The sequence below is a fragment of the Athene cunicularia genome (genome assembly GCF_003259725.1).
Source record: "Athene cunicularia isolate RWA chromosome 2 unlocalized genomic scaffold, athCun1 chr2_part2, whole genome shotgun sequence".
Taxonomy (NCBI): Eukaryota; Metazoa; Chordata; class Aves; order Strigiformes; family Strigidae; genus Athene; species Athene cunicularia.
This window is the reverse complement of record NW_020799096.1, coordinates 2,800,854-2,825,615: the sequence shown is the minus strand read 5'-3', so window position 1 is coordinate 2,825,615 and position 24,762 is coordinate 2,800,854. Positions and strand designations below refer to the sequence as shown.

Here is a 24,762-nt window from a genome sequence, read left to right as displayed (position 1 = left end):
CGGCCCTCCCGAACCGCGGGGTGCTCCGCCGGGCGGCGCCGGGGGGCCGGGGGCCGGCCCGGGTGCTCGCCCGGAGCCTCCCCCGGGGCAGCCGCCGGCTGGGGCTTTGTGCCATGTCGTGCGGTGAGGGCGGCTGCACGGTTCCCGTTAAAGAACGGGAAGAGCAACACCTGCACGGGGCCGTGGCGGCCACCCCACCGCAGGGAAAGCTGCTGCCTCGCTGGCGTGCGGGGAGCCGACGGTCAGTGCGGCTGCCGAGGAGGACGCGTGTTGTGCCGCTGGGAGCAGGGCTCACAAGATGGGAGCCGACGTTTCTGTGTGCTTCTGGGATCTAAAAAAAAATGGCAGACGCAGGCCCAATGCCACCGTGCTGGCGCACAGAATCATTCAGCTCGAAAAAGACCCTTGAGTCCCACTGTTAACATTACCACGTCCACCAGACACTTAGTAGTTTGGTTCGAGATTGCACGTGCCTTTAGTTCAAGTCAGCTTGAACCTCAGGAATAGTTTAGGCACCGAGTAAGGCCACACATGGCTTTGCTTGGCGTGTTCCTTCTGAAGGACTCGGAGGGGGAACGGATAACAATGCCCACCCTTCTGAGATTTCTGCGATTCCTGTGGTTATTGCCTATCCTCCCAAGATTTCTGTGATTCCTACGGCTATTGTCACACAGTTGCGCTTGAATTGGGGTCACCCTAAAAATCAGTGGAGATAGTTGCCTTCACCCTCACAGGCAAAAGTCTGTATGATCACAGCTTGCTCTTCACTGCAAGTCTCTTCTGCGCTTGTTTTTATTACTGGTTGAGGGCAGAAGCGTATTTATTTGTTTCAGAGCTGATTCTCTTCTGTTTGCAGTCTTGCCAGAAAATTTGCAGCCCCTAGACAAGAATTTCAAGCAGAGGAATAGAATAAACCCCTCTCGTAACCTGGCAACATCTCCTCTATTGCTGCGTTAGGCAGACTGGGAAGCACAGCCCCTTGCAAGCTGCAGACACAGAAGGAGCTGTTGGTAAGCAGATCGGTGCCCCAGGCCGCCGCTGCCTGCTCTGCCATGATGGAGTAGCCAGCGCTGCGGCGCACAGAATGGCCGCCACGCTGCCAGCGTCCACTAGCCCAGGGCCGCCGCAGCAGCCAGCGGTCGGTCGCCGAGGGGGTGGTCAGCTGCTTTCTGCCCCCTTCCCCAGGGAGACAGGTGGGCTAGCGTGCTCCCAGCAGTGTCCTGGGATGACACGCGTTGTCGTGCAGGGCTTTGTGTGATCGGCAGCGGGCTGCTGCTGGCTCACGGCAGCTGTGGTGTTAATAATTTGTCTGTGTCTGTCCATCATCTGGGGTCTCAAATGGATCCGTCACAGTGGTACCAAAGCATCCAGAGGGCGGTCACCCCGCCAGAGCGCGGCGGTGGGAGCGTGGAATCGAGTCAGGCGTTGTGCCGTCGCCATGCTGCCCCCCGCCCCCTTCCTCCCGCTGTTCTCACACTCTTTCTTTCCCCTCGCTCTCACACACTGTCCCTCCCTGTTCCCGGCTTTCTGCCTCCTGCTGTTTCTCTCTCTTGTCCAAAGGGGTTAGTTCTCAGTCTCACAGGCTGGAAATGCTGCCAGTGAATGTTTCTGTGTGCTGCCTGCCAGGTCCCCGGGGAAAAGGCCTGGAAATGCAGTGCGGGAGGAGCAGTGGGAGCAAGGGAAAACCATTGTTTCTCACTGCTCGCCTGCTGCATTTTCTAATGGGAAAACACTCTCTGTGAGGTATTGCGTTTTATGTCACTGCTGAAGTTGCCCCCTCCCCCTTTCCCCTTGCCCCAGAATTTACCATCCCCTGGTGCAGAGGAGGAGAGGTTGCAGCAGTGCGATGAAAAAGCCGGGACGTGTTTTCAATTTGCCTCCTGCTTATCTCTGCTGTTTGGACAGAGAGGTTTAAAAAGCTGGATTTTCTGTCCCTGCAGAGTAAACACACAGAACCCGGCAGCACAAACTATTTCTGGCTTATCAGTGGAGGAATGCAGCAGCTGAGGCTTAGCGCGAGTGGGCCGTCAGGAAGGCCCTGAAGGGGCCCCCTCCCCACTCCGCGCTATTAGAAGTGTGAGAGCCCAGCAGGACTCAGAGGGGAGAGTTGGAGAAAAAGGCAGAAAAGGGAAAGAAAGAGGAAGAGAGAGAGTGAGAGAGGCTGAGCAGACCCTGATGGCTACAGACGAAGTTACAGGAGGGGCTCGCAAAGCTACGAAAAGCAAACTTTTTGAGTTTCTGGTCCATGGGGTGGTGAGTCGGGAAAGTTAGTGAGCTGGCTGGCTCTGAATAGAGGGATGAGTGGAAACTGGAGGCTCTGTGCTGGGCTGGATCGGCTCCTGCAGTGTGCTTCTGGGGCGCTGGTAACTGCCTTGCCAGGAGAGCACCGGGGTCTGTAAAGCCCCCAGAATATGCACTGATTCATTGATAATATAGGCTTGTGTCTGGGGGGATGTGTGCTGTGATTTTTGCTTTGATTCTCCATGAATGGTGAATAGCATGCTTTTGAGCCTGATCATGGTGCAGAATCTGCACTGGATCTGACCCAAATGGGCTTGTAGGACACTTTGTTCTGTAATCAAACTCGTGTTTTGAAAAACAATTCTGATGAAAACCTGATGAAGCCTTGTGGTACTGCCTCTGGTTCTTGTCTCCAGTCTTGGCTCTTATGTATCCTCTGGCTACTTAACAGGTGACTTTCAGGGGCTTGAAGAGATTAGCTCTGCAGATCTGTAACGGTCTATGGGAACTCACCCACAAGAGAATTTCAGGGTGCCATGCTTAATTAAAGCAATCCTTCAGGTCTTAAAAAATTTTCCAGCTTTTGTTTAAGAATCAGGTCTTCGATCTCCATTTAAGGGGAAATGCTAACCCTGTTTTGCTGCCATTGGAAACGATGTTCTTTAAATGACTCTCTAGTGATTGAGAGTAGACACCATTTATAACATTTGGATTTCTTGTGTTGGTACACATTTGACAAAAATAAGACCGTTAAGAGCCCCAGTGAATGTAGATACTGTTTGGATACTGATAGTCCCGAGTGCTTTCTCTCTTGAGGATTCTGGCACCTCCTGCAACACCTTTTTGAAGACATTCAGGTGGGGGCTCTTGCGCAGAGATTGTAGAAATCTGTGGAGCTCATGGCAGGCTCCTAAGTTGTCTCCATAATTCAGGTGCGTCCTGCGGGTCCTGGATGTGGTGGGACTTGCAAGGCTGAGGACTTTGAAGGGGGCATTGTATCTTGGTGAGAACACTGAACGGGTGATATGATGCCAGTGTGCAGGAGCAGCCTGTTGCGAGATTGGCGGATGTACAGGGATGACTGAAGAGCAGTTGTGCAGGTCTGTGGCAGTGGCTTTGTTGTGGACATGTGGGTTTGTTAAGGTAGTCTGGGCCCAGGATGCCTGCAGCTGGGCAGAACCATAGGCAAGTTGGAAGAGGTGGGTGTATGGGATGCCTTTGCCTTTTCCAAGGTTTCGATTGGCATTTGCACACCAGTGGTCTTCCTTTAGTATCAAGAAAAGTGGCAAAAATGGTCATGTGGGTTTGCCTCTTCCACATTTAGATGGGCTTCATGGGAGAGCAGCATGCTAGCCTCTATGAGCATGGGAATTTTAAATATATACCGGGATGAATGTAGCAGAACTCATTTCCATTACTTACTTGAATGCTAGAAAAGTCTGTCTTTTCTGCCCTGGGAGTTTTGCCACTAGTGGCATCTTACTTGAATATCTGCATTTTTTTTGTCATCTTCTCTCTACTTTTTAGTGAGACTGGGGCTTTTTGCCTGTTACTCTGTTGCCTGAACACCTTATGTATGACCTTCTTTCTTCCGTGATGATCTCCTTTAGTCCTGCTTTTGCTTCCTTGTTTGGTCTTTTCTTTAGTTTCTTCCTCATCTCAGGATCATTTTGACCGAAACACAGGTTGGGGTAGGCAGTCTTCCATTACTTAAAAAAGATTTTAAAAGTTATAACTTAATTTTATCTCTCCAGGTCCTGCATCCTACCAAATAAGAGAATGTGCCATCACAGTCATTACTTTGAGTTTACATATTGCTGGCTATTGAGTTTTATTGCCATCCATGGTGTGTCAGCATCTGAATTAATTCCTTGAAAAAGCAAGTTACATAGCAACCTTTGCTGGAATTCCTTGGAGTCAGAGTCTGCTCTAATTGCAGGGAAAAATCTCCTCTTCAAATTAGTTATTTTTTATTTTAGCTATGATAACATTATTTGATTTGGTTATTGCAGCTTCCTTTTTTTTTCCTCCCCCAAAAATGGGGAGAGGTAAATAGAGGTAGAATGTTGTGAGAAAATTTTTTGCTATGTGAACACTTAAAATGAGCAGGATAATTTTGGAGTATTTCCTGAGGGCAATTAGCTTTTGGATACACTTGATCTTTCTGGAAACATATGTTCCTTTGCTAAGGTCACTTTGCCCTTTGCTCTTGTGCACCTTATCCTGCCTTTGTTCTTTTCCATATTGCCAGCTGAGAAGATGTCTTCTTCCTTGTTTGTCCCAGTCAAATCGGATACCTCTGAAAGGTGAAATCTCTTAATGGTTAAAAATCTCAAGTGTGATACTTCATTCTCATCCTGCTTGAGTTCTTGATAGCTTGTTACACCTCTGGTTAGCAGCTCCTTTTCAAAAAAAGGTTAAATTTCTTTCAGTTATTTATTTTCACAATTCTTTTACTCCTGTTCTGTTTCATCAGGGTCTTGCACATTGTTTTTGTGGGAAGAGAGAAATTTCTTTTTTCCCCCACAGGCTTCATCCTTTACTTTGTCCTTTTTTGCTGTTGTTCCTCTCTGCTCCTTTTCTAGCACTTTTATGGATAAATGTGGCTTTAATCACCACATTTATGTTGATTTATCTCTTTATTGATGCATTTTCTACAGTCCAGGAGTACATTTCAGGCTGTTTTTATGACATCTCCCTCTGGGTTTCCAGCTGTTGCCTTAAATTTTGTTGACCCAAACTAAGTTATTAATTTTCCTGCGGGCCATTCTTTTTTTTTTTTTTTTTTTTTTTTTTTTTTTTTTTTTTTTTTTTTTTTCAGTTTCTTCTGTCCTATAGGCTCTATCATAGTTGTCTTCCCTTCTGACTGGATCTCTCCAATGGATGTTACCTTTGTCTCCCTTTTTTCCTTCTTTCCTTTTTTTTTCTTAATTTTTCTTACTCAAACAGGTACTTCCTATGTAGCCTTGAGAAGATCTGTGGTGCAGACCTTGTCAAAGCTCTTGTCCAGACATCTGTCCTCTTGTGACTCAATTGCAGCAGTCTTCTCTTTGGTGTCTTGTACTGTTGACCTTGCCTGTATCATCTTCACACAAGAAGCTGCTGAGAGGTTCGTTTTCGTCTTGTTGTTCTGACCTTTTTAATCTGCTTCTGTGTCCTTTTTCTGTTCCCACTTTGTCTTCCTTCCAAAACCAATCTTCTTGCCTTTTATACACCAGATACACCTATAAAGCTCTATGTCCATTTCTTAACTATCAAGTCATATCTGTATTTACAATATAGTGGCTGTCATTTCAAATCACCTTTTTCCCATGGTGATCTTGTTCTTTGTCCTCTGTGCCGTGCTTAGAAAGCTCTTCCCATTAATATAAGCCCATATCCGTATTTATTTTCTGCTAATATGTGTTTTTTTCGTAGTTCCTGCTAATCTCTATAGCTTAATATTAGTTACACATCAAGACCTCTAATTTATACAAACCTGTGTATCACTTAGGTGACTCCTTTGCTTATCCTCAGTCTTTTTTTTCTCTGGTTATCTACCTCTCAAATCTGGTCACAGAATTTTATGGTAAGTACAGAAATTGTGTTATATGAAACAGCACTTAGTACAGTGAAAGAAGGATCTCAAAGCATGCCATCATGTAAACAAATATTTAATATAGTGGTAAATAACTTGTTGCCAGTGTTAAGATAGACAAAAAGACATGTCTGGTGCCCCAAAGATGTGTATGGAGTGTCTAATAGATTTATCAGTGATTTTGAAAAGCAGATGAGCAATGAATTTCCTGAACAAGTTTTGCATCCTCTCATACATTGCTGGCTTTTAAATGAACTGTAACCATTCAGGAGGAAGGCTTGGATGTCGCTGTGAGCTGCCTAGTGTGTAGCAGCAGCCACTGCTACTAAGAACGCAAGTAAATGCTTAGCCTGTTTAAGAAATAGAACTGAGAATAGTACAGAAGCAATTGTAAATCTGTGGCATATACTTACAAGAATAGTTTCCTGATTTTGGTCATCTGCATAACAAGCAAAAAGAGGGGTAACTCGGATGGCAGTAGTAGCAGGAGGTCTGTGAAGACTTCATCAGTAAGAATGGGATTTTAAAAATTTATTTATAATATCTAAGTATGGAGAATGATTAGGAAAGTTGTAAAATCTGTCACTGGAGTAAGTATCTATCAAAGATGATAGAGATGCTGATGATACTTCTCTGAGATGAGGAAGGACTGGATGACCTCAAGGACTCCTATTTCAGTACATTATAAAAATTATATTTGTTTTATTAGAATAGGAAGAATTAAAGATATTCTCCCCAAATTGAGTGGTGATCTGTTTCAAGTGGATAAAAGTGACTGTTTCTTCCAGCCAGTCATCAGTTTGTAGAGATCACTACTAGGACTAGTGAAGTTTTAAAAGGAGTAAGCAAAGGTTGGAAACAAGTGGAACTTTGCTAATGAAAACCAGCCCAATAATTTTTATATTATGGATATAAATACTATCTTGTCAGAGCACAAAACAGCTACCGCTAGAAAGGCTAGAAGAGAGCCTTGTAAACTGTCATTTTTGGACAGTTTGTTCCACGTTCCTAACACAGGGCTGGCTGCACCATTCTCTGTGCTAGGACGTTGTCAGGGAACAGGTTCTGGAAGTCACTGCTTTGCTGCGTATGTATTCCCAGTTTCGTTAAACAAGACATGTTTGGGGTGAGTGTAGGGCAGAAATCAAGGGACCTTACTGCAGTGAAGAAATTTGATTGGGAAGGTATGTGCAGAAGACTGGTAGAGTGAAAACATTATACAGCATTCAACCATGTGTGTAAGCTGCCAGTAGAAACTGAAGGTTTGTCCTTTCCTAACTCTGGGCTAACATCAGGCTAACAAATACAGAAGAATTCACACATAATTAAGAAAAGAAAATCATATTAGTTCTAGCTAGGTCTTTAATAAAGATCCATGTGATTTTATACAATATGGACTTGTTAAACAAATTTGAGTTGCTCATTGAGAAGACTTGGATTTACTGATAAATATAGGTGCACAGATGTAATTGATCTATGAAGTGTTTGAATCGCTCTTCTGTTTTTGAAAAAAGAAATACAGTAGGAATATGAAAACGGTCACATTAGATCATTTAGCCGAGTGTCCTCAGTTGCAGGGAGTAGCAGAAGACTGCATAGAAGCACAGGAACCAGACAAAAACCTAGTGATATTGCATCCAAATACTCTGCGTTTTGTAATTCTGGAGCTTTCTGACCCAAAGCTGCCCTGTATGGATTTTATTTATGTAGGTTAGTCCATCCATGTCTTCCCAAACCCATAGAAAGTTTCAGCATTCACAGTGTTTTGTGTCAGGAATTTTTGCAGCTTATCTTGCATAAAGAAGTTCTAGATTCTGCCAATGGCTAGCTGTTGTCAAGTGTTGCAAGGGAGGAGACAATGAGTTCTTGATCAGCCTCTTCTCTCTCCATGCCAGTCATGATGTTGCAGAGCTCTGTTGTTAAACCCTCTCCCTACCCAAAGCCATCATTTTTACAGTCAAGAAGCACATTCTGGTAGTTCTTCACACAAAATCCATTCCATACGTTATGTCACAGTAGTGGATGTGATCAGATCTATTAAAACTATGAAGCTGATGGAATTCAGAGATGGTATATAGGCTTTGTTAGTTTAAATTCCAAAGACAGGTTAGTTTTTGTTGTTTTTTTTTTTCTTGGTAGCATCCAAGTGCTGCTTTGGTTGAAGTTTGGTGTCTGATTATACTGAGCATGGATGGACATGCATGAAATAGAAGGGTGGTCACTGAACTTCGTCTCAAGTTACAATTCACAGTTTGGTAAATGTGATGGTTTCTAAGTGAAAGATTGTTGGATTGTTGTGAGCATTATTTGAAAATGGGTGGAACTTGGAACACTTGGACCTTGACTCTAGGATTTGAGAGCTTTTAGGAAATGGAGGAAGGTGAATATGGCAGGCAAGCAAGAAGAATTGCAATACTAATGTTTCTGCTTACTAAATCTCTGAAAGATTAATAGACGTTAAAAAAAAAAGGAACTCATATGAGGTAACATCTGTAGTTGTAGGAGAGGAGATAAGCCGTCTACAACTTTTTCTCTTGTACTTCTAAGAGTCCATTTTGAAACGTTGCATTCGATTTGGAAACAATTTGTGCGGTCAGAAACCTGTTGCCATCAGACAATATCAGTCTAGTCTATTCTTAACTTTGCAGATACTTCTAGTGACCCATTCTTACCTCCAGACAGCATCTGGCATCTCCTCTTGCTTATACTTATGCTTTACAGAAATCAGTAGCTACTGTAATGCCTTGACACAATATGTTGTCTAGTCAAGGTAGCATCTATTTTTGGTTTAAAAAATATGCTGTTTGTAGACTTGGTAATTGTTCTCAAAACCTCTCTGTTTCTCTGTTAGCAAGAGGCCTGAAGCTGTTCATGCCATCAGAGTCTTCCTGTATGGTGCCAAGATGGTTACAGTCTGTCTTTCAGAAAAGGAAATTGCTCGAGGTGCAGCTCAATGCTGTATTGCATTGTAGTGACTCCTTGCTCTCTGTTTGGTCCTTTTCTAAGGCATTTTAGGTGGGTTTGATTTTCTTTTCTTGACACTTTCTTTTGCTTTTACCTATCAGTTCTCCAGGTTACTTTCCTCTATCTGGTATGTCCAGACAGGAGCCCTCCTTTTGTCTGCTTCAGCATTTTGGCTGCTATGATGTTGATGTCCCTTGAGAAAAGACTGCAGTAGAAATGCATAGAAAAGCACCACTCCAAAGTTGTCTCATTTCTGCCATCCAACTGGAGAAGTTCACCTGAGGAATGACAAAAAGGAAGAGGAAGGAGTCAGTCCTCTGATCAGACAGAAGTTTCAGGCAGGGAAGCAAGTAGAAAAGCCAGATGTGTGGCCTGGGAAACTGAGCAGTGGAAGGTAGTGATAGGGGCTTGGCAGCACTTGCTGAGGAGGTGGTATGCTTGCAGCACTGACAGCGTGCTCAGCTCTGGAACGGTGTAGCTAGGGCAGTGGTGGACTGTGTGCAGGAATGCAGGCAATCGGCAGAATTCTTAGGGACCAGTATGCAAGCATTTATTGGTTGTGTTTCTCTCTCTGTGTGCTGTACTGTTTGGCCTTGCCTAGATGCTCTGCAGGCAGCTCTACTCTACTCTTTGCATCATCTTCTCAGAGCTGCGAGAGTTGTCCCTCCATACTGCGGTCTTCCTCGTGTCCTGTGGGCCACAGTGGTCTTGCCCTCTCTCCAGTAAAGTGTTTGAAGTAGTGCAGAGTAATGCATGTATATGGAATCAATGGAGGAAAAAAGGCTATAGGTCTGTGGGTAAGAACAGAGCTGGGTTGAGTAGAGAGGTCTAGGATAGATGATCTCCCAGAAAGATGTGTCAGTGCTGTTTTGCATGCAGCCTTCACCGTGGTTTGTTCAGGACAGATTCCTTCCCTCTGAGGAAGAGGGTAGAGAAAGATCCTAACCCATAGGCAGGTACTTCCAAGATATCTTTCAAAAGACATAATGGTATCCTAATACTCCTTAGTATCAAGACTTTTTTTTTTTTTATGTCAGTATTATGAAAAATTCAATGTATTGTCTGTCACTGTCTTGTGCTGCACACGTGTTTGAGAGCAAAACCTCACCTTTAGATAAGGTAAGGTGCTGCTTGTGTGTTCTCTATAAAAGTTTAGACAGAGAAAGCATTTCTATATCTTGGGAGTCTGGTGGGCTTGCAGCAGGGAGGTGATGGTTGCGTAGTGAGTAATATTTTATCTATGGGTGATATCAGAGATAGGAACTTAAGAAGGGAGGGGAAGGAAGGAGGCAGGGCAAGGGGTGAAATTGAATATGCTTTTGCTAGAGCTGTCTCCTTTTTCCCAGTTTTGTTCTTTCTTCATGTTTTTTCTGTTTACAAAGGGAACTGAAGGAAGTCCAACGATGTCAGACTTAGATTGAGAGTAGATTTGGCCTGCTGACCTTGTTCTCCAGGCCTTAAGGTGCCCTTTATAGAAACAGAAACGTGGGCCTGCAGTCTGATCCTTGTGGCCAGGCTCCGGGAGGGACGAACATGAGATGGCTGTGCTCAGGATCTTGTCTCTTCCGAATGACTGTCAAATGTCCCCGGGTGATTGGCAGGGAACAGCAGGCCCAGTGGTCTGCTCTTTGCTGGAAGAGGGCCACAATGTGTAGACTGACAGGCAACAGAGAGATCTTAAATACCAGCTCAAGTGAGAAGCATTTTCTGGGCCATTTGTTTCTGCTGACTCTGCCTGGGTCAGAGGGTGGGGGTGAGTACGTGGGAACGGAGAGAGCTGCTCTGTTCCAGCAGTTTTCATAGCTCCGTGTTTGTGGGAGAAGATGTTTCCAGCTCTGCACAAGGCCTCAGTTTTGCCTGTTTGCTGCCTCCTGCTGCTTCTCTGCTCAGTGGCCATACCCACAGTTGGTTTCCTACACAAATACCTGCTGAATTCACCTGCTTGGCTTCCTGTGCTGGTCTCTCTCCTACCTCAGCCTTCCTTCTCTGCCCATACCGATTATAGCCACTGGGTCTTTGCTGATTATCCATTCCCCTTATTTCTTTCCTCAGCTTCCTTCAAGCATACAAGTGCAATTTATATCTAAGACTTGTGATGATCAGGAAGGGCACTGAGCTGGGGCCTTGGGGACTACAGTGCATTTGGGTGGTTAATTTGCAGATGCAGGTTCAAATTATATTTAGAATTATATATTAATATAATATATACTTAGAAATTATAAAAGGTTGAGATAAAGATAAAATAAACTATTTTTAAAGTTTTAAAATTTTATTTATTAATAGTGTAAAACCCATTTTCTTTCCACCTCTCAATGGACTGTCTTGCATACCCTGGTGTATGCATCTCACTTGGGAGACCACCAGTGTACTTCTCCCAAGTACTTTCTCAGTCTTTAACTGTTGATAACTCACAGAAGTTTCTGAGCCGCATGTTTTCCATGGCGTTAGCACCCCTTTGGAAAGGGGTTCCACAGGCAGAGTAGCAATCTACCCAGTTTGGGTGTCCATGAGCTTGACTCTTCCTAACCTCTGATGCCTGTGGTGGTTGTTTCTGGAAGGGGCAGTGAACAGTCAATCCCCAACTGCCCTCTCCAGGCCACTCATGATTTTGCAGAGCTCTAGTAAATGCCCCCTTGGATCACATCTTCCCAGATGCAAAATCATGGTGTATTTACTTTGACTTATGTGGATGCAGTTCCATATCTTAATCGCTTCCGTGCCGTTCTCTGTACTTTCCTCGGATCTACTTTGCCATTGCTGAACTGCAGGAACCAGAACTGCACACAGCATTCAGCATGTGGGCAAACCATGGACAGTGGCACAGTGCTATTCTCTGTCTCATTCTTTGTCATTTCTTTTATTTAATGGCTTTTTTTGACTTGATGTGTTTGTTGTTTTGTTTTTTCTTCTGGAAGTGTCTGTTTAAACTCCCGAGATCTTGCTTCTGTCAGCCCATTGTTTTGTATGTGATGATTGGATTGTTTTTTCCCATGTAATTCAGTTCAGTATGTATTGAAATCCATTTTAATCTTCTTTTTAACTGTTCATTCTGTCTCATAAAGTTCTTTTTGCAGTTCTTTGACACTGGCCTTCATCCTTGCCAGCTTGAATAACTTAGCGTTACCAACAAACTTTTTCACTTCCTTGCTTTTTTTCCTTTTTTTTTTTTTTTTTTCCCCCCCCGGTTGCTTATGAATATGCTGAAAAGCATGAGTCCCATCAACACTCTGCATACGTCTTCCTTTTATTTTCAAAACCAATTACTTTAACCTAATTTTTATCCTTTAGATAATTATTTATCCATAATGGATGCCATTGCCTCTTGGTTTCCTTAAAAGACTTTGTAGAGGAACTTGACTTTCAAAAGATTTATGTGTATGATTATTCTTATTCACATAGAGGCTCAGATGCCTGTAGAGGTGTGTGCATTTGTTTGTATTTTCACATATACGTAGACATAAAATAAACATCTTGATAATTCTTAGAAGGAAATTAAGCTCTTTGTTTTAAATTGCATTTTATAGGTGGTAATTATTTTACTGGTGCTTTTCCTTGACAACTATAAACTTTTAGGATTCAGAATTGAGTTTACTGTGTGTCTTTTACAGCATTAAGCTTGTGATTTGACCCAAAGTGTCTCTCCAGAGCACACTGAAGCCGGTGTAAATGTCAGGACTTTAGAATGACTACAGGGGCTGCTGACAAACTACCACATTCCTTTTTTAAATTTTTTATTTTAGAGGCTTGATCAGAGACATGACCTTTTCTTAAAGGATTCTTGTCGCTTTGTGAACTTACGCTGCTCTCCAGTGTAGGTGAAGGAGAGGGCTTTTAATGGAAAATGTTTTATCATAGTGTTTTCATGGTTCACCTTTGCTTGTTACAGTCTCCCTACTGATCAAAGCAGCCTGCTAGTCAGTGCAAAATCTGAAGCACTGTAGATGTAAGCTCGCTTGTAGCTTTGATTAGCATTTGGACTGCATGTAGCTGCCATGGAGCTTTTTCTTTGGTCTGAAGGTAGAGCTTTCTGCTGTAAGCTGGCCTGGATATTTTACTGACCACTGAGTGTTTTCCCAGACCTAGTATTTTTCATCCCTGTTTCCTGTCTACTTTATCACTGAATGCCTCTCTACGACATCCAGGAAATACCAGTCCAGAGCTCATGTGCTCTGTATTGCTGCTTAGCGCTTATCAGGGTGGTCAAAATGGGGAACTTGCTGGAGCTAGTGTCAGATTATGTACAGATGTCTTTGCAGCTAAAGAAACGGGGACCGAACTGGCTCTTCTTTCTGTTTTGCTTTTTCTCTAGCGACCTGGGATGCCATCAGGAGCTCGAATGCCCCATCAGGGGGCTCCCATGGGTCCTCCAGGCCCCCCATACGTTGGAAGTCCCTCAGTGCGACCTGGGATGCCCCAGACCGTGATGGAAACAACAAGAAAACGCACTGCACCACAGCAGGTCCAGCAACAGCAGGTGCAGCAGCAAGTGCAACAGCAGCAGCAAGCCACTCAGAACCGAACTAGGAGGTGAGTGTTCCGGAAAGAAAACATGGGAGGACAATTTGAGGAGGCAAAAACGGTATCTTTTTAGCAATAGGTAAGACCTTTAAGATCAAATGAGACAGAAAAGATTTATATATTGTCTGTTTCTTAAAGCAGGAAAAACATTGATAAATTTTATTCTTTAATTCATTTGTGAATGGTCTTGAACAAACTGACCTTTACTAATGTCTGGTTTTGCAGTTATAATGCTTTTACCTCACAGGTTTGTCAGGCTATAAATCTGGCCGTTATATTTAGCCTTTAAAGTTAGTGAACCAGTTCTCTTCTAATATAGTACAATTATTGTTTTATTTGTTATCTGTTCTGTATAGTTTCTCTGATTTCTGACTGGCTAACAAAATGGCTTGTAAATAAGAGAAGTGGAAAAAATTTTTGGTTGGTCATGTGAATACTTGTACTGTGGTCACTCAGGAGAGTGGTCATAAAACTTGCAATTGTCACAGACATTCCTACATATAAAGAGATATGCTTGGGAAATAATTTCATAGAATTAGAGGATTTTTTTTTTTCTAAAGGAACTTTCTTTTTAAAATATGCCCACTTTGTACAGTGCAGAGTGCATTTCTCTCTTAAATAACAGTTTGCTTATTTCTATTTGCAACTTATTAGACCTCAGCTGTCTTGGGTTTCAAGTGTGAGCCAGTTCCTGGTTAATACATAGGGTGCAGTCATCTGGGTAGTCTGCCTTTTGCAAAATCTTTAGAAGTGTATATATGGATGCAGTGTTCTGGTGGTGTCATCATATCTAGTTGTAGGTAAACCATGACTCTCTAAACTCAGTGCTTCAGGAGCCCTGCTCTGTCCAGGCTATATGCCTTGGATCAGCAAGCCAGACTTGGGAATGCTTATATCTGGGATGCATCTGGAAAGGACACCAATCCTGAGAGTATTAATACATTATGATTGAATAAGATTGAATACAGAAGGAATGTGTGTGAGTGCAGCACGCGAGCACAAGAGATGCATGTGCGTCTTGGAGGCCTTGCCCAGCACTAGCCAAAATGCACATTCCACAGCACCTCCCAGGAGGTACTCCAGGAAACTGCACAAAATAATGCCTAGCTTTCAAGTATAGAGGGTAGATATAACCTGAAAAATTGCCACTGCTGGATAATTAAGGTAAACTTCAGTTACTAACTAGTTTCCTGCGATCGTTAAAGAATAGTATTTTCTAAAAGTTGATGGCCTAATTCAGAGAAGGAAGCACTTTCCCCTCCCCAGTTCTTAACTTCAGTGCTTCTAGTTTGGAACCTAGCAGTAATCTCTCCTGTACCAAGTCCAGCTCACACCAGTGCTTCCTAGGTACTCAGGAAAGTTTTTCTGTTTCTTCTGCCATGCCTTCCCTCCAGATAATGTGTTGAATGTTTTCCCCTTGTTCATTTTATTACCTCCCTGTCATTTCCCATTGAAGTTTTTCTGGGTTTTCAGGCAAACTTTGCTGGCACTTTGGGTCTATTTGTTGGAGTAACGGAGTTCTAGGTTTTATGGCACAAAAGGGCCAAGAAGGTGTAGTTGTCCTTTCTTGGCAGGTTTGGTGAAGACAAAAATCTCATTTCTGTGGTAGACTCTTGGAGAGCTAGTTGAGACCCAAGTTGTTGGGGGCTTTTTGTTTGTTTGTTACTTGCTTTTTAATTGCAAGCCTCTGGGGTTGTTGCAGGTGCATGCATATCCCATTTCCCTTTGGGAGGGTGGAGCTTGGTCAGGCATTACTTCCCGAATTCTGTGAAGTATTTCAGTGCAGATTTGATTTGTGAGCTGTGGAAGGTGTTGGAGGTTCACACCGTGTAACATTCCAGTCCCATTATGCCTATGCTTTTAAAAAGGAACGTTGTTCACCTACAAAGTTGGGTGTGTCTTTGTGGATGAAATTTCTGCCCCTGAGGAAGGATATAGTTTGCACCTCCAGGCACAAAGAGTTCCTCAGGCTTGGCATATATGGGGATGGGGAAGAATCTAAGGATCTGGTATTTCAGGCTGTGCTTATTATTAGAAAATGTAGGAAGAGAGTATGCCACGTTGATGTGTGTGGAAACAGCTTTTATGTGGACATGGCTGATGACAGACTTCCTGTATGAAAACAGTCAGGAGGGGCATCTTTGTGACATGGCAGAGCAGCAGCAGGCAGTTTGCTTTCTCCCATTTGTCTGTCACAGATGGAGTGATTCATCTCCTGTTTAAGATAAAGGCCTCACAAATTATAGAGGTGAAGAATAGGCCTGAATTCCCTCTTGGCCCTGTTAGAGAACTCTAGGTGACAGGTTCGGTGGGCACAAATGGTTCTTAGAATCTGAAGAATTCAAAAGACAATGTATTTGGCAATCTTCCTGACAGTATCATTTCTTAGGCACATATACGTTTGTGTGGATGTACACGAACACAAGTATGTTTTTAAAAGCATAGATATATAAATGTGCTTAGGTATAGGTATGGGGGACATTAAGTATATACACTACAGGCACATATTTATCTTCCCACACATACATTCATAAAGATGAACAAATATGGAAATGTAAGCCCACTTACCTTTGTATATCACTCATGGAAATACGTTACAATAAAACAAGTGTATATACGTAGGGAAGCGTGTGTATATATGTATGTGTTTTCATACATCGTATGAAATACACATATATATGTGTGTTTTAATCAGCACTTAATTTGGGGCATGAATGAATGAATGCATGTCATCTGTTTGAACAAGTTCACGTTCTGTTTACAGGCACTCAACTCACGCTTACATGTGCATATGCATAGGTATATCTATGCACGCTTCCACACGTGCGCACTGTCCTCCTACATGCTTTTTCTGTATCTATAGACAGCATGTGCACATGCACTTGCATACATTGCCGCCCTGCACCATAGAAGATGCTGTGATCAAAGAACTTGCACACTTCTTTCCAAGATGCATAACAGACAGCCCTGATTTGTTCTTAGCTAACTACCTCCCCAGGCTGCTGAGAGAAGGGGTCCTAGGTCCTGGGCATGGGTGAGACCCTTTTGCTGATGCATGCACAGCTGTGCACCAGCATGTGGAGATGTCAGGATAATTTAGCAGGTGGCCTCGTTACTCCTAGATCTGTCACCATGGTAACGTGTTTTTTTCTTTAAAAAATGTACAGTGCCAAGAGGAGGAAGATGGCTGACAAAATTCTCCCTCAGAGGGTGAGTCGCTTTCATTTCCTATTCCCTTCACAATCAGTTCAGCATCTTAGTGTAATTAGAGGGATTTTAGAAAATACTTTCACTTTTTGTTTAAAAATCTAATTAAAAAGTAAGTAGGCAGTGGGTGAAAGTCTAGAGAGCAAGGCTGGGGCTGGGGCTGGGGGCTGGGAGTGTGGAGTGCAGCCCGGCCTGTGTCTCCTCGTGCACTGGGTTAGCCGAGCCAGCACTGCCACTTGCTGGATGGACAGTGGTGCTGGGCTGCGAAGTACATGACTTGACGCTGGGGCCCTCTGGGTCTTAAGGATGTTTTTGATCAATTTTTGAGGCTGGCCAAAAGCTGGTTCAGAGCACAGCTGTGCCTGTAGGAGGTGGGCTCGTTCTTAGGTCTCTCTGGCCCAGTAGAGCTGCTAGGTTCTAATTTTTGTGGTTGTGTCCTAGTAGGACTGAAGTGAACCTGTGTAAACAACAGAGTTCAAGGGGCCTGCATTGTCTGGAGAGTTATTCTCTTATCTCTGGGGATATGTCTAGCTTTCAGTGTCTGCCTATGCTTGATCCTCAATGCTTAAATCTTCTACTTCCTTTTTAAACACTGGAATTTCTCTCTGCCCCCCTTCTCTTTCATTATTCCCAGGCTTTTCCTTTCCTGTGCCCTCTTCAGTACAGTTTCCCCAAAACCTACTTGGTCCCAGAAGGCAAGCTTCCTTAGTCTTCAAAACACACACCCTCACCATCCTAGTTCCAGTTTCTTTGGCTTCTGGTGCTTTTTCTGGGCTAAGAATTCCTTTGACAGGTGTGTAGATCTCCACGTCCTTTCAAGTCTAGCTGTCCAATGCTAGTGTAAACCCAAAGTTGATGGCAGCCTCCACATTCTCTTCTGCGACATTCCACAGGTACCTAGTGCCAGCCACCCGAGGAGGTGAGCCCACTTTGATACTCCTGATGTCACAGTGTCACTTTTTTTCTTGTAACTCCTGTCACCCTCTGAAAGCACAGCCTCTCTAGGTTAGCCATTAGTTCTCTCATGATGCTGTCTTGAAAGGACTAAGCCACCATTAAATCCAGACCTTTGAACTACTTGTAGCCTCCATGGTGTTTGTGTTAGAGCCTCATTCCTGCTCTGCTTGGAGTCTGTACTTTCTTAGAATGAAAGCTACGTTTCTTGTGTTGTCAGTTCTGTCTGTCTCACAAAAATTGTTTTCACAGACAATTTTATATCCTCTGTGGTGAGGCTGTAATTTTAGTTATGTCCATTTCAAGGCTTGCTTTTTTTTTTTTTTTTTTTTTTGTCTGCTGCCTTTATAACATAAGAAGGTCTCAGAACAGAGGTAACCTAACTTTTCTGGAAACATAAGATTTGTGCCTCTGTTTAGCAAATTCATAATTCTTTAATAGGTAGAGCCTTATTCAAGTGTGTCAAAAACTTACACAGATGCTAGCACCTTTTTGGAACCATGCTGTCACCAAGTCTTCTTGTCTTTCAAGTGTCTTTATTGCTGTCAGCCAATAATTTTAACTGATGGAGTGATAAGGCAACATAAATTGCTAGAGTTCTGTCTGCAGTGGAGTTTTTATCTGCAGCTGGAGCACTGGTATCGATACAATTTTGCATCTGGATTAAATTACTCCATCAGGCTACAGTCAGTGTATCAGAACCTCCTTACTCTCACTGTTCATGGGATGGGAAAACGCTGTGTGCATCGGTGTCCTGTCAAGTGGAAGATTTGCACTGGTGGCTATGGAATGCACGTGAAACACAGAGTAAAACATCCCATTTTCCAGAGCAACTTCTTGGAGCATTTTCCAGCCAATCAGCATCTGTTACCCACAGGCTTTTTGCACACTCTTGCTTGTGTTTTCTGGGAATTACGAAGGGGAGAGGCGAGGATACTAAATACATTTTACTCTTGAAAACTGTCTTATGTAGTAGTGGAAAAGGAGGTGAGCTCTCAGTGTTACTTGATGTGATAGCAAGTCAGGTGGTTGGCACAGATAACCTGCAGTTGGACTTCCAGGCTCTGATCAAGCCTGTAGTATAGTGCTGGAGCATATTGCTAGCTGGGTAGGGTTGCTTAGCTGCTATAGTTCAGATACTTGAGAAGGATTTAATTTTGCATGGATATAATCATACGGAAAGTTCGACCTAGCAAACTATTACATGTAGGAAGGTAGGATTATGGAACTGCATGGGATCTCCTGGCGCATCCAGTCTGCTTTCCTCTGTAGCCATGACACAACGGCTGCCTCAAGACTAGTTAGGTTCCTCGCTTCTGAGATACTTTAGATTTGGCAGCTTTTTATTTTTCTTTTTTGCTTGGCTTGTCAAGGCAAGTGCTTTTAGTTTCCCAAGTAGGAGGGGCTCCCCACAATTCTAATCCTCACAGTCTTTCGTTATATCTATTCCAGGTTAAATTCACCTCTTTCAAACCTCTTTAAATTGGCCTCTCAGGAGACCAGAACTATACATAGTAATACAGATTACCAGTATCACCGGTGCTTGAATGCCACTGATGCATTTTTATCTCCACTGGAAATAGCTAAGTGATGCAGATTGGGATCACATTTTATTTTTTATGGTTTTACTAGACTGATACCGCATATGGTCATTCTCTAATTGACTAATACTCGCAAGTATTTCTGCTTTCTATTGTTCATGACTGATGAATTGCCATATTAGAACAGGAATTATGAGTATAGACTCTGAGGAACACGATCCTGTGCTTTATAATTCTATATTTCATCACATTTCTATTATACAGTTCTCAGCTTCCTTATATTCTCTGTACTGTCCTCTGCCTTGTATTGACAGTGCCACCCAAATCTGTCATTGTTAAGTTTTGTTGGCATACTTCTTTTTGTGCTGGAGCTATTAATGAAAATATTTAAATAAAATCAGTTTTAAAATGGTCCATGAGGTATTTCCTGCTTAATACTTTTTCTGTATGCTACTTCTTTGCCACATATTGTTCTTGTTCTAATCCCCATTTTTCAGTCTTAAGTAGTGGTTCCCTTTATGACTGTATGTCAGATGCTTTACTTAAATGCAGGTTGATTGAATCTACTGTGTATCTTTTGTCTAAAATGCAAATTTAATGAAAAGAACGAATTGGTTAAACCCAGGCTGACATACTGTAACGTAACGAGGCTTAGTTTTTTTATAGTGTATTCAACATTAACTCCAGTTCCATGGAGCAGGCTGTACCCCACCCCATTTTCCTTACGTCTGGATCCTTCCCTTGTTCTCAGGTCACTGAAACCCTCATTGGATTTCGGAAAAGTTCATAGGCATCTTCATTCATAGCTAGGGACCTAGATCTCTGGGGCTGATGTGACCTTTGTGACCCAAGTCTAGCAGTTGTGCCTCAATTTTGACCTCAGGCCACAAACTGTCTCTAGCGAAACATGACTGCCTATCAAATTGCACCTCTTCTTTCTTCAGGCCTTGTCTCATTACTTCTGGTCAGTGTCTTATTTTCTCTTAGTTCTGAGTCATTACATTTTTGCCAGGCACCGTGACTATGATTCACTGCTCTGTTTCTTCAACTTCCTTGCCTACCCATTCTGATGCAAGAATCTCAGACGAAAATCATTCTGACTCCATAGCTGTGTGTGTCTCTGCTTTTCCTCATTTAACTTGCTGAGTGGAGTGTAACTTTGAAACAGCAAACTGATTCTCCTTCAATGGCCTGTTTGTCTCTTAGTATTGACTGCTGTTCTTCTCACTGGGCCCCAGATTCCCCTGAAGACTTCTGTCTAGCTATGCTGATAGGTTTTTGTACAGCTGTCCCCTCTTTTTCATCCTCTCTACTTCATTCTCCTTTACACAGATATTCAGTCAACTCCTGCTGCCATTCACTGACCATCCTATGGGATTCTCTGCACAGATCCCACACCATAATAACTGTCCTGTTGTTGTTTAGTCACTGCTTGGCTGTTGTCCCCCTCTTTCTCCATCTGAACTAATCAGAGGTGAAGAACACCTGGGTCTGCTTTCACTTGTAAGGAGGAAATGGTTAGGGATGTGATAATCAGTGGCAGCCTGCTGTGAAATAATGAAGCTCAAGGTCTTGAAGGGAATGAGGAAGGAGAGTAGCAAAGTACAGACCCTGGACTTCAGACAAGCAGAGTTTGGCTTATTCAGGGAACTTGTATGTGTGATCCCATGGGAAGCAGCTCTGAAGATCAAAGTGGCTCAGGCAAGCTGGCAGGTCTTTAAGGACCCTCCAAGCACATGAGCAGTCTGTCTTGATATGCAAGAAAATTAACAGATTTATGAGGAGCCCAGCTTAACTAAGCGGGGAACTCACAGTAGAGGTCCCAACATCAAAAGGCAGTGTACAAGAGGTGGAAGCAGGGACAGGCTACAAAGGAGGAACTTAGAAATGTTGCCTGGGCACATGGTCTCAGGAAAGTCAAAGCTCAGCTGAAGTTGAGATTTCCAAGGGCCGTCAAGGGCAACAAGAGAAGCTTCTACTGTTACATTAGTAATAAAAGGCTGACAAAGGAAAATGTGGGCCCTATGCTGAGTGGGCTGGGTGATATAGTGACAACAGAGACAGATAAGTCTGAAGTACTCAAAGCCTTCTTTGTCTCAGTCTGTTCTAATGATGTCTCCCATACCTCTGTGATCAGTGAACATGTTCAAGAGGAACAGCCAGCAGTGGACAGGTATTGAGCCAGGGATTACTTGAGAAAACTTGACCCGTACAGCTCTGTGGTACCCATCAGGCTGCATCTGAGGGTGCTGAGGGAACTGGCCAATGTCCTTGCAAGGCCACTCTATCACCTTGAAATGTAGTGGAAATTGGGGAAGGTTTCGTATGACTAGAAAAAGGCAATTATTGCACCCATCTTTGCAAAAGGCAAAAAAAACAATTCTGAGAACTGCAGCCAATTGGCCTCACTTCGGTCCCTGGGAATATCACGGAGCAAGTGCTCTCTGAAACGCATTTCTGGACATGTGAAGAAGTAGATGGTGATAGGGAACAGTGAGCCTGGATTTACAAGGGGTAAATCATGCCTGACCAACCTAATTGCCTCCTCTGATAAAATGACTGGATCTGTGAGCAAGAGATAGCAGTGGATGGAATTTACATTAGCTTTAGCAAAGTTTTCATCGTTGTCTCCCATAATAGTCTTGTATCCAAGTTGGGACATTATGGTCTAGATGGGGGGACAACCATCTGGTTGGATAATTGGGCTTAGAGAGTAGTGGCTAATAGGTTGCACTCTGCGAGGAGGACAGTGGCAAGCAGAGTACTGCAGTGATCTATGCTGGCAGCTGTTTGGTTTAGCATCTGTATTAGTGACATAGAGGAGGCAGCCGAGTGCTTGCTTTTAAAATTTGCAGGTGACACCAAGACACAGGGTGGGGGGAAACAGTTGATGTGCTTGTGGACAGGCTGCCATTTAGGGGGAGCCAGATAGACTGGAGGAATGAGCCAACAGGAGTTTTATGAAATTCAAGCAGGTCAAACGCAAAATTCTTCTTTGGGAAAGTGAGGGGAAGTAAGCTCTTGGGGTTGCCTGGTTGAAGAGCAGCACTTCTGGAAAGGCCCTGGAGGCCCTGGTGGAGAGTGAGCTGAGCATGAGGAAGTAGTGTGCCCTGGCATAAAAGATGACTAACAGCGTCCTAAGCTGTATGAACAAGAGCAGAGCCAGGAGATTGAGAGACTTGATTACCCCTCTTTGCTCAGTACTCATTAGCTCACAGCTAGAGCACTGTGTCCAGTTTTGGGACCCCCAGTTCAAGAAAAACATTGGCAAACTGAATTGAGTGCAGCAGAGGGTCATCAGGAGAGACTGAGAGAACTGGCCTTGTGTTCAGCCTGGAGGAAGGATGGCTCTGGGGGGACCTAATAGCAGCTTGCCAGCTCCTGAGAGGGGATGATCAAGAAGATGGAGCCAGGCTTTCCAGTGGAGCACAGCAGGAGAATGAGAGCCAGCAAGTGTAAATTGAAACAAGAGGAGGTGGCTATATGTAAGGAGAAACTTCTTCACAACAGGACAGTCAAGCATTGAAACCCAAATAGATTGTGAGATCTCCACCTCTGAAAGTCTTAAAACATCAACATTATCTCATTGTTGACCCTGCTTTGAGGAGGAAGTTGGCCTAGAGATCTTCCGACATCCCTTCAAGCTGGTATCTGTGATCCAGGTTCTGTTGTATAGAGCATCTCCAGCAGAAGTCTCCAGAAATGTTACTTTCATATGCCATCTGACTCCCTGCTCTAGAGTTGATGTTTTACCATGCTGATTGACTTTGTGGTCACCTCTTCAGTTGTTTCTTTGGACTCAATGCCTCAGAGTTTTGGCTGGGTCATAGATGCTGCCTGGCCACTGAATATAAAGGAGCTACTGAGTTGCTTTTACTAGAACTTTGAAAATAACTCATAAGGACTCCTTATAATCCTAATTTATAGATGAGACCTATAGCCTTGTTTTATGTAATTAAACATTCAAATATAAACAGTGTAGAGCTTAGGCACTTATATGTATTGCTTCTGTCTGCCCACGTTAGTCGTGTTCATGACTGATTACCGTGAGTGGCTGGTGAAAGACTTGCTTAACTGTTGCTTGTAGTGTTGCAGGATCTTTGCATTTTTGAATGGTATCTGCATGTGACCATGAAATTCAGAATGGCACAGTGTTTAATTGCTTTTTGCCATGTTACTGGGCTGTTATTGGCTCTTTGGTAGCCACTCAGAAATCCTCCCTGAGACACTATCTCTTAGGGATCAAGACTTGCAAGGTGGCGCAAAGTTACAGTTTCTAAGGAATGTCAGCCCATAGCTATCCTTCTTTGACCACCACAGAAGCCTCAGTGGTGGAGACACTTTTGTCAATAAGCTGTAGGCTAAAGTTTCTTAGCAGGGAGACTGTCCAGTAGATGATGTCAGACTTCAGTCGTCACTTGTAATGGAAAAATGGTTTCTGAACGCTATTTTTGCAGTGTCTAGGTTGTGTGCATCAGCTATGGGTAGTAGAAAAATTGTCTCAGGATCTAATTGAGCTAGTTAGACTTGAAGAGCAGGAGGTCATGGCTTTTGTTACCTTTCTCAAACATAGAAATTACAGGCTAGTCTAACTCTAAGGAAGTTGCCAAATCTCTATTTATTAGTGTCTGATGATTTTTTTTTTTAAAGCAAATTGCAGAAACTGTTTTGTTTGTCCTGCTTGGGTAATGAAGAATATATCACCAGGTGTTCTTTCCTACTTGAAACGGATCAATTTCTATTTTTTTTCTGCGACCTTTAATGATAGCCAACTTTCACCTGGAAAGAAACATCAGTCTGAAGGACACACTCTTTTGTATCTGTTTCAGGGTTTTTTTCACTAACTTTAGTTTAAAATTGAGTTATGCAGGTGAGAGCATGGTGGCTGTCTGCTACAGACAATCTGCCTGATCAAGAAGGAGACAAATGTTTTCTTAGACATCTGGAGGAAGCCCCCTGGTTACAGGCCCTCATACTCATGGGGGAACTTTAACCACCCTGACATCCGCTTTGAGGGCAGGAGCACTGGGCACAAGCCCTGCAGGAGATTCCTGGGTTGGACTGATGACAGTTTCCTGACACAGGTGATCAACAAGCCAACAAGGGAAGGGGCTTTGCTGCGCCCCTTACTCACAAAGAAGGAAGAACTGGTTGGGGATGGGAAGGTTAAGGGCAGCCCTGGCTGTGGCCACCATGAGATGGCAGAGTTTGTGATCCTGAGGGAAGCAAGCAAGACCTGGACTTCTGGAGAGCAGGTTTTGGCTTGTTCAGGGATCTGCCTGGAAGGCTCCTGTGGGACAGTGGGGATCCCTGGAGGACAAAGGGGCTCAGGGAAGCTGGCTGAACTTCAAGGGCAACCACTTAAAGCAAAGGGGCAATGATCAGACCAGTGTACAGAAAGTTGAGCGGTCCTGGCAGGAGACCAGCAGGGCTAAGCAGGGAATTCCTGACTGGCCTCAAATGCAGAGAGGGAGTGCACACAGCTGTAAACGGGGATGGTCTGCTCAGCAGGAAGAGCACAACAGTGCCTGAGCATTCAAGCCTGAAAATAGGAAAGTCAGAGCTCAGCTGGAATTGAACCAAGCAACAGACATGATGGCAACAGGAAAGCCTTCTGCAAGTGGATCAGGAACAAAAGGAAGACTACAGAAAACCTGGATTTGGGTCTGGTTCTGTTGCTCATGTCAGAAGCCACGGAGAAGGCCAAGGCACTCAGTGTTGTCTTTGCCCTCGCTTCTCCTGGTAAGTCCTGTCCTCACG

At 43.6% G+C, this 24,762-nt stretch overlaps 1 protein-coding gene across 8 annotated transcripts in view; it reads left to right on the top strand.

Annotated features, from left to right (window-relative positions):
* SMARCD3 (SWI/SNF related, matrix associated, actin dependent regulator of chromatin, subfamily d, member 3) overlaps positions 1 to 24,762 on the top strand; it is a 106,862-nt gene that overhangs the window by 32,816 nt on the left and 49,284 nt on the right. For 3 of the 8 annotated variants that reach the window (XM_026843989.1, XM_026843988.1, XM_026843987.1), the window contains exons 3-4: positions 13,092 to 13,309; positions 16,468 to 16,510. In XM_026843989.1, coding sequence (XP_026699790.1) covers positions 13,101 to 13,309; positions 16,468 to 16,510 — 252 coding nt within the window. In that variant the 5' untranslated portion in view covers positions 13,092 to 13,100. The other 5 variants (XM_026843992.1, XM_026843985.1, XM_026843990.1 and 2 more) reach the window with 4 other exon arrangements.